Genomic DNA, 10533 nt, shown 5'->3' on the forward strand with positions numbered 1-10533 from the left:
TGTGGTCAAATGCATTCGAACAGCCACAAAAGACCACCTACTCTCCGGCTACTGACCTAATTTGTAAAAATTGTGGGAAGCACGCTAGCCAGACGGGATTTAAACTTTGTCGGCTGAAGACCCATGTTTGGTTTGAATATGAAAAACATACCAAGCACAATGTTCTCTCACCATTTCTGATTTCTAATGCACTCACCACGTTCGTAGTGGTCTTTGTGGATATTAGAGCAGAAACTACAGCTGCTGTTCAACATGTGTTTTTCCGTCATCTCCTGTCGCGTTCATATGTAAATTGAGCAAGCTTATTTTGTCAATTAGATCAAAAGATCTGAAAAGCCCATACATTTACCCACCTATAGACGCTCCCCTCAAAGAAATCAGGACAGAAGTGGTCAAAAGTGGACAAAAGAGATGGATAAAAACACCAGGTCTAAATGGGAATGTGTCCATCTACACTGTAAAAAATTATTTTCATGATTTGTTATCACATTTTTTTTTAATGTCAAATCAACTTCAATAATTAATGTTGTTCAGATAACATAATATTTTGAGTTTCTGCTGATTAAACCAATCGCCTTCATTGTATTAACTCAAATTTTTAATTTCAATTAACTCAAAGTTTTAAGGCGACCAGGTAACTTACTTTAAGTTAAACCAACAATTCTTTTTCACAGTGTTCTAATCGACGAAAACGCATATTAATATCAGGTGTAAACAGGGCCTATGATGTGTTTTGCATGCTTAACTAAAAAGATTTCCTTGTACAGATACACCGGTATTAATATTCTTGCCAATACAATATTAAAATTCTATATAATTTTGTCTTTAAAAGTGAAATTTAAATATATTGTTTAAAAAGCTACAAGGGAATGTAGGCATTATTATAATGTACAGTAGAAAAATGAATATTAATTTCCAAAGATTACATTCAACTAAGACTTTTTAAAGGTAAAGACAGAAAAACTCAAATATTGTCCGATTTGTGTAGGATAATAATAAACATATCTAGTTAAAAATTATCCTTCATGCAAGCTAAAAAGGCCTTACTATGTACCTACAAAGCAAATCATAGTTCACACAGACCCAATCCAGAGAAGAAAAAAAAAATCTCCGCAAGCATTTGAAACATCATTTGTTTGCGCAAGGAGTGTCGCCAGCCTGTGAAGTGGTGGTGACAGGGTGCATGAAGCCACAAGCTCAGGTAGCTCCTTCTGGGAAAGGGGGCAGATTGACCCGCTCTCTTTGAATGCTATTTCTAGCACTGCAAAACAAGGACTTAGCCTTTCTGTCTCTGCGGCCATGATCCTCCGCGTACGCTGTACGGTTCCAGTTTTATGAGAGAAGCATGTTGATTTCATTCCATAAGAGGGGAGTGTTTCATCTCAAACCATGACACAAAACTGTTTCTCCTCTCTTCTCTCAGTGTGGCCCTTTCACAGGAACGGAAAAAAAGCCCACACCGGTCAAGATAGAGCCATAAAGGCTGATACGTGTGTGCGTGTTCCGATACGCGCCGCTGTGTGTAGAGCGTATAACGTGACTCGGTGTGCTCGAGTGTGTGTGTGTCCCTGCGAGCTTGGATCTTATTACAGTTTGATCCCACTCAAATATTTCTGAAAGAAAACAGAGGAGGGGAGGCAGGCTCTATAGCCAGCCAACACGGCCCACTGAACCTCTGCTGGGCTCACAATGAGAGCTTTATCTCCACCGCACTCTCTCCACTCCTAATGGCCTTTAATGAGGAGGAGCAAAGCACAACATAAAAACCAAATTACCTGCAAAGTTTGCTCATTTATTCAAACACACTCCATGGGAACCCGCAGAACTTAGGACAGCGGAAGGTATGCCTTGATGTTTTCTTTGCATTTTAGACTTTTACTGAGCACTTTAACCCTTCCTGGCTATGCAAACGGATGCAAAACTGTCTACGGAATACTGCTGCCCAACTTTGAGATTTGTATTACAAAAAAAAAAGGAGACTAAAAGGGAAAACACCCTCTGCATGCTCACTGCTCTCTCTTGCAGAGAGGGGAAAAAAGTAAATATCTGGTGCAAGGTCACCATCACAGGCACGTAGCCTTTGTTTGAACAAAGATGTTACCACATGAGCTCTCCGGGACTGGAAAAAACAGCAACAAGTCTGACAATGGTATCACAGGCCATGCTGGCAGAGCAACACTACATTTCAGAGCCAAAATATTTTTAAATGAGAAAACTCACCTGAGAATTCCCCTTGGGTGACGTTAGGCGAGCTGGCAGCCTCCGTTTCAGTGTAAGACAGTGTGGAATCTGACAGATCTGAGGAGATAAAGGATCTGGTTAGAGTTGGTTAGAATTAGAAATTTCAAAAAAAATCATTTTTCATTTGATTATACAACTAGGAATGTTAAAAGTGCTGGTAACAAGCAACATGGCATTGCCTTAATTTAAATAGTTAATATTTATATTATATAAATACAATATCGTTTAAGATTGGGGTCAGTAAGATTTTTTTTTTTACAAATATAATACTTTTATTAAGCATTTATTATGCATTAAATTTATAAAAAGTGCCAGTAAATACATTTATAATTTTACAAATGATTTTTATTTCAAATAAATGCTTTTCTTTTGAACATTCTATTCATTAAAGAATCATGAAAAATCATTAAATAGAAAACTGTCTTTCTAATTATAATAATATTTCACAATATTGCTGTTTTTACTGTATTTTTCATCAAATAAATGCAGCTTTGGTGAGCATAAGAGGCTTCGAAAACATTAATAAATCTTACCGACCCCAAACTTTGAACAGTAGTGTACAATTTTTACATAAACAAGTGTGTTCACTAGCATATTAGCTATTGCTTTTCTATTGAGTATCGTGAAATTTCATTGCTATGGTGTAAACAGTAAAAAATGTTGAGCGGAAATATGTGTCACCAGGCTGCTCTCTGCTTTCTGAGATGCTGATCTCTAAAAAACGCAATCACAATTAACAAGCTGAGCTGCAAACCACCAAAGCATCAGTTCCAGATGGTACCCTCTCTCCACCCCACCTCTTGTCAACAGTGTGCCCGATGTTGAGCTATGGCACTGAGAGGATATCCCAGCCCAGTGCCAGGCCCCAGCATCCCTCACAACAGACAGGGCCGAGCCCAGGCCGGCTCCAGATTGGCATGCTGAAAATGGGCCTGCCGGATACTGGCTGCAGCCTCCACTGGCTCTCAGTTGGTCACTGTGCCTAATTGCCACCATTAAAATTCTTCACGTTGTTCTACTTTTTGCTTCCCCTTTGGCTCTCCGTAAAGCCCAGGGATTCAACCAGTGGATGACAACTGATGGCACTGACTTATTTTGGCTAGGTTATTTTGTTACACAGATTACTTTATTAAATTGGTCAGTAAATGATCTCCCATCATCTGTTACCTCAGAATGTTCATGTACATGATCATTTACAACAACAACTTAAATAAATACATATTTAATCAGCAATTAGAGCGTGCTTGAAACTTACCCAGTGGCTTGTGTTCTTCGCTGGGGGAAAGTCTTGAGTATGGAGGAGGGGGTGACTCTGAAATATGACAAGAGTATGATTACAATTGGAATTTAAAAACATAGGGGAAATTAATTTTAGATATATTATTTAATCCTGACAGACAAGGTTGAGTCTATGACTCACAAAAAAGCAATATATTAAATGATAAAAAACACAATGTAGACAATATGGATTTTTTTCTACAACTACGTAGAAAATATATGTATAAGTCCATACACAAAACTGCAAAGAAAGCATTTCTGCGGAATTAAAACGCCTGCCATTTACTAAGATCTATAATTCTTTGCAATATCAATGAGTGTACTACTCTTATTCATATTATTATTATTCACGTTTCACCATGTTTAACACTATTCCAGAGGTAAATTCCTCAGAATCACACAGATTTTCCCCAAAATCAGAGCAGATAATGTGAGAGACAAAAATAGTTTGTTATACATATTATACATCAACATTTTGCAACAAATATTACAACTGAAAAACATAAATCACATATGCACAAACTTAATATATATCTTAATAGCAGCTCAGATTAACTCTGGTGAGTATACTCTTACCACTGTTTTTTTTTTTTTTTTTTAAATAAATGATTAAAACAGACAAACACATCGGATAAAAAACATGTATCACTGAATTTGGGTAGGCCCATAAACAAAATTATTGTAAACACACACACAACAGTAATGTAAAATAATATATTATAGGCCTATATATACAAATATTTCATTCATTTTAGTGTTTCCGAGGCAAATATCACCTTAAGCTGAATAAAACACTGCCTGTTTTTAGGTGATTCACCATTTAATGGCATGGACATCATTCAGAGGATTTTTCCATTTAAGATTAATACAAAAACTACTTGTTTAAGCAGGTATATAATTAAGTTTTTCATCTTTTCAATGCTCAAAAACTCCTCTAGTAACAAAGAAAACCACTAAAAGTTCGACAGCACAAAGGAAAAAAAGTCTCTGGACAAGTAATGACCTCGCCTTTTGGTACTAGTGGGGGAAAAAGAAAAGCATAATGTGGACTGTCTCTTTAAGAGTGGCGGCAGTAATTGCCAGGATCCTAAACTCAGTCACTCAGATACACAGCGAGTCAGTCTGGCGCCAGTTGTATGCAAACTGTATATTACCGCCACTCCTTCACCTAAATAGCATGAGGGGTCCTCCTTAGGAAAAAAAAACGACTTTTAAAGCGCAACTTGAAACTGATATCATTTCAAAGAGATAAGTCTTCTCAAAAAAATGGAAACGTAAATACTGCCATCTTAACCTAAAGCTACAACAAAGCAAAATAAAAGTATTTATCGCTAAACATTGATAAACAAATCCCGTAGTTTTTTTTGTAGCCCTTGCTAAATACATTGAAATGTTTGCTTAAACACTGTTTTATGTGATAAATGCACTCACAGGCATAGGGCAACAACTGAACAATAGGATTTCTCTCTTTAACGTCATCTGTGAAAATTAACCTTGAAAAAACCCCGTCAAAACCATTGATAGAGTTTGAAGATTGAGAGGGCTCTGTTGTTCAATCGCATGAAAGAAATACCATCTTCATGGGGACACGCATGAGCGCCTGTGAGCTATGTGTGTCTACAGAGAACAGAGGGGAGAGAGAGGGGCTGCTGTCTCCCTCAAGCGTCTCTGCTCTGAGAAACTCCAATAAAACGCTGAGCAAAGAGTGTAATTGTCAGTTTGAAGCCTTTGATTAAAAATTATCTCTTAATATGTGAAGATTTATTATGGAAAAACTGACTTATAGGTTGCCAAGGGCCTCAGGTTCCCAATGGTATCCTCACAAGATGTCAATCTATCCTGTCAATGAATGCTAGGAATTCTAACAGTTACGTTATCCCATAAATCTTCGGGATTTTAAAGCATGTGAAGAGCAGTTTATCTCTGACAAGATTTGGTTGAGACTAAATATTTCACAATAACATCTAAAATGTAGAAATTAACAAGTATTGGTGACTATGAGCCTTGTGAGAGGAAATAATCCAGCAGCTGACTAAACTATAGCCTATTATTGCTAAATGACTTAAGGAACTGGTGAATGAAAACATTTTTAAGCTTCTTGAACCGCTTGGTCTTAGATTTAAGATCTTTCAGGCCACATAGCCAGTGTTTACATGACATCAGACTGAAAATTCTTTAAAAAAATATATATATATATATAATAACTACCCAAACCAATTATTTTACTACTCTACTATTTGAGGCAACGATTTGGAGAATACATTACCAATTGACCAGCAGAAAATTAATGAACCAAGTAGCCCAATTTAATCAAGGATAAGGTCAGAAATGTTGTCTATCTTCAATTCAGTAACCTGCAATTAAGAAATTTAAAAAACGACGTGCATTTTATATAATTAATTAGGCCTATGTTTGTATTTTATTTCCGCCAATTTAGCTAGTTTCCTAAAACCGTATACAGTACAGAGCTGGTAATGTGCAAGTTGTAATTCTTTAAGTCACTGTTGTCAATACTGGATATTTAAAGCACTGAAACTTAAACGTTTACATTTTACTAAGAACCGTAGCCTATTTTTTACACTGAAAAGCAAAGCTAAATTCTTCTTTGCTACTGCACTCAATTTTATCAATGGCATTCTGTAGTATATGAATCACTGTAACAACACAGCTTCAATGCAACTGTTGGGGGAGCCCTGAGGAAAGACCTTTGGCATAACAGCAGGTGTAAAACAAAGCCTAATAATGAGACAATATAGTCAGTTTAAGTTTTAGACATAATCGTCATTGATCCCTTCGCTTACCTGGCCCACAGAGCCGGCTGTAATGATATGGATTGCAGCACACTACCGGACCGTCCTGAGCTCCGAAGCTCTTGCACTCACAGAGCGCTTTAAGCTGGGCCGTGTGCTGCAGGTCTGACCACCGATAAAGCTTACAGATGAGCAGCTGTGGAGGAGCCATGTGGCCGCCTAACCGCAGCTCGGTCCGCGATACCATCACGCAGTCGCTCGGCATCCCTCCTTTGGACTCCACGGCTTCCAACAAAGTATCCAAGGTTTTCTCCTTTAGCCTTTTTAATAGCGAATAGGTGGCGGTCTTGAGCTCCTGCTCCATGACGGAGCGAGGTTTCGTCTCCTGGCTCTCAAGTGGACCGGGGTCCCGAGAAGAACCAATGTTCCTCAGCACGAACTGGCACGAGCCAGGCTCCGGGCTTCTAGATCCAGAATGATGGTCCCGATCTTTAAATAAACAGCAAGTGACTGTTCTACAATCGCTGTCCTGCACAGACCGAGGGCTTCCCACCGTACACACCGTACCCCCATCTTGGTCCAAAACGCCCCCTGAGGTGCCACCACCACCACCACTGCCGCTGCTCTCAGTGGGATTCCTCGTACACACTTCCCCATAGTCCACGCCAGGCGACCCGCTCGGGGTCATCGGTCTGAACTCCGTCTTGGGAATTTTCTCTGGGTTGGTGCCAAGCAGATCGTCTCGAGACCCCTCGCCGCTTTTGCCATATCCATCGCCCCCCTCTTTATCTGGAATCAAACGGCTTCTCCAGAGTCGCCGCACAAGACCTGAGCGTTTCGTCCTGAACATACGACAACTTGAAACTCTAGATGAGTTATTTACGTTCAGATCGTAGCGATTTAAAACTATTTCTGAGCTCGTGCAACATTAATGTTGGCCGAATGCCGTGCAGCGCGTGCACAGCCGAGCACCATATATTGGTGGCAAAACCACAACATTAGTTTTGAAGGCACAATGTTATATTGCATTAAAAACAGAAAACGTCAAACAACCGCAAGGCTACACAGAAACGCATTCATCTTAGAAGAACGCTGTCAGTAGCCTACATGTGAAGAACGTTTGGAAAGTTTTTAGATTTTAAACGCACTACGGGTTTTAACTACATCAAATACATTTGTTGTAAAACAAACAAACAAACAAAACAAAAAAAACACGCGAAAAGCTACACTGGTCGCGCGCTCTCAAATGTTTTCGGACTTTGAAACACGTTCAAATCCACTCTTCAACAGCGGGTCTGGTGACATGAATGAAGCTGCTCCTCGGCGAATTAAATCCACAGACAATTCCTCACAGAATTCACTATTCCGGTTGTTTTCCACTATTCCAGCGCACTCTATTTTGCGATCCAAAAATATCCTTGTGTGCGCGCGCCGGGGCCAGAAAAGGAACAATCCGTGGACTTATAGTGTGCTTCTGGTTCCGTGTTCAGACCTGGTCAAACTGCAACCCAGATCTCTCTCTCTTTCTCCGTTTCTCTCCCTTTTTCCTTTTTTTCTCCCCCTGTCACACACACATACACACACACACACAGGGCCCCCGAGGAGAGCGATGGAGCCATTGGCTGACTACCATCATGTGCTAGTCTAGACACTTTGGCGGCTCTGAGCTGCACTGATTGTTGCGCAAACAAGGTTTCAAGTTTCTTAACTCTTAAAGGCGTAACATCCATCTACTTCTATTTCTTCATATATCCTAAGATGATTGTTTATTCTAAGCCGAGGAAGAATTGTGAGTAAATTAGAACTAATGTAAAAATCCAAGAATTATTTAACAAACATTTCCAAGATGATGTCAATGCAACTTAACTGCGGTCATAACTTTATTTCGAGTTTTGTGGAGTCGGAAGCTGTTTGCGTGTTTCTTCAACTTACCTTTCTTTTTTTTAATACAAAAGATCATCTAATATGTTACATGCATAAGACATCTGAACGGCATAATAAAACAAACCATTCAAAGTCTTTAAATGTGCACTTTTTATATTTAGCCGCCTCTTAATTAATTACTGCAAAGGTACCAGTTGTTTTGGACTTTTTACTGACACCTATAGGTTTGGATGCATGAAGTGTGATCTTTATTTTTGTCTAGATTCTCATACTACACATGAGAAATTTTACTGGAAAAAAAGGTGATCTCTGAACAGAGCGATTGTGTGCGATTGTCGCAGTGTGGTGGCTGCAATGCTACAGTTTTAGTAGTAGTAGTATTATTAATTGTAATAATTCACTTGGATGACATGGTGTCAACATGAAGGTGCCCATGAAGGGGCAACCTTCTCCATCTAAAATAAAACAGCTTTTTATTATGTCTTGGTTTCACATGAGTGATCACATTACTGACATTTCTCAAATGTGCTATTCATGTCTTTGTCCATTTTTAAATTAGTAAGAATTACTGAGTAGCCTACACTTTTAAACATTTGTATCTTACTGATAACTAATTTCTCTGAATTTCTTGCATTTATTTATATCTATATGCATGTGAGAACTGCTCTACTTATTTTCTACATATCTAATGTCTGTCTTACATCAGTAACTGCCATGTTCCTCAAAAAAGTACCTGGCAAATACATCCAAATTAGATTCTGAAACAGTTTTTGTTATTGTGACGCAAAGTGTGCATTACCTGCACATGAGGAATTTTCAGAAGACTGGGAAGCTTGCAAATTCCATAGAATGACCTCATGAGGTGCGAGCGGCTCTCATTCAGGTGTGAATTCCAGCAATGGGTCATGCAAAGACTGTGAGATGCAAACCTCCCAAAAAACCTTTAAATATACTAATATACTATCCTAAGTAGCGTGAGATGCAATACATTCATGCAAACACAATGCACCTTATTCATTTGATACATTTAAATATATATATATATATATATATATACACATATTCAAATGTAAAGTACTTTGCATGAACTATATACTGTATTAAGTACAAATCACTTTTTTGTACTATCTTGTTCACTCATGCACATAAAGGGTTAAAGACTGGCTGGAGTAGAGCAGGCGGAGCGACGTCTCTCAGTGTATTAACTTGCTCAAAGTAGCAAAAGTTCAGCAATAAACACTGCCGATTGGTTCCCCAACATTTACAACATGCCCCCGGAGACAGGGATTGGTTGGAAGAGGAAGAAAAATGCAAATAGACGCGCCCACTGTTGTTACAATTGACAGTGAATGAAATAAATTTCCCGGCAGCTTGCCAAAAAGCAGAGCACAGTATTTGACACGCTTATTCGGCAAGAAGCTATGTAAATACAGTCTTAACAATGGACTTGTGCTGACAGCCTTATTTATCAAGTGATCAAGAGGATGTGAAATTAAACTGTGTGGGAGGAGATCCAATCCAAACCATCTAATAAGGACTCCAATATCCCAAAATGAAAAATATTTGCCTATATCAAAATTGTTTCACTTAAGGAATCTAAGCACACACACACAAAAAAAATAAAAATGATTAGCTTATATTAAAAATAAAACATTAGAATTACTTTACTAGGTGTTTAACTCTTCATGAAACTAGCTATACACTTTAAAAAAAAAAGAAAAAAAAAAGAATTGTTGGTTTAACTTAAAGTAAGTTACCTGGTTGCCTTAAAATTTTAAATTAATTGAAATTAAAAATTTGAGTTAATACAATGAAGGCGATTGGTTTAATCAAGAGAAACTCAAAATATTATGTTATCTGAACAACATTAATTATTGAAGTTGATTTGACAAAAGAAAAAAATGTTGTGATAACAAATCGTGAATTAATTTTTAACAGTGTATTCTACACTGTTTAATAAAACACTGTTCGATTTAATGATCAACCAACCCAAACGTCCAGTATTAATCACACAGTGATGTATATACACACACACCTGTCCTCTACTTCTGCCCCTTGCTCTGCGACTAAGAGTAGTATTTGACTGTGTGTAAGCGGGAATCGGATTTCCCCGGCAGGTTCATGGAGGTTAGAGAGAGAGAGAGTGCATGGAGCCCCTCATGCCTGCTCTGTATTAGAGGCACCTGTTGCAAATACATTCTCTTTTGTAATTTAATCACACGTCAGACAGGGCAAAGAAAACTGTTATTGCAGCACTGCACTCCATGTTCAATCATTCTCACACTTTCCTGAAAAATCTGTGAAAGCCCCACTCACAGTATAATAGTGCTAATGATAGCCATTCACCCACCTGTCCATTGACAGGTAGTAGTTTAGCTAG

At 38.4% G+C, this 10533-nt stretch overlaps 1 protein-coding gene across 1 annotated transcript in view; it reads right to left on the reverse strand.

Annotated features, from left to right (window-relative positions):
- The window catches only part of smad6b (SMAD family member 6b), a 29564-nt gene extending 21682 nt beyond the window's left edge, over positions 1-7882 (reverse strand). The window contains exons 1-3 of the mRNA XM_051869726.1: positions 6321-7882; positions 3497-3553; positions 2221-2298 (exon numbers count right to left, since the gene is read on the reverse strand). Coding sequence (XP_051725686.1) covers positions 2221-2298; positions 3497-3553; positions 6321-7119 — 934 coding nt within the window. The 5' untranslated portion in view covers positions 7120-7882. The remainder of the gene's footprint in view (positions 1-2220; positions 2299-3496; positions 3554-6320) is intronic.
- Between the last annotated feature and the right edge of the window lie 2651 nt (positions 7883-10533).

The sequence above is a fragment of the Ctenopharyngodon idella genome, chromosome 18, assembly GCF_019924925.1.
Source record: "Ctenopharyngodon idella isolate HZGC_01 chromosome 18, HZGC01, whole genome shotgun sequence".
In the NCBI taxonomy this organism is placed as follows: Eukaryota; Metazoa; Chordata; class Actinopteri; order Cypriniformes; family Xenocyprididae; genus Ctenopharyngodon; species Ctenopharyngodon idella.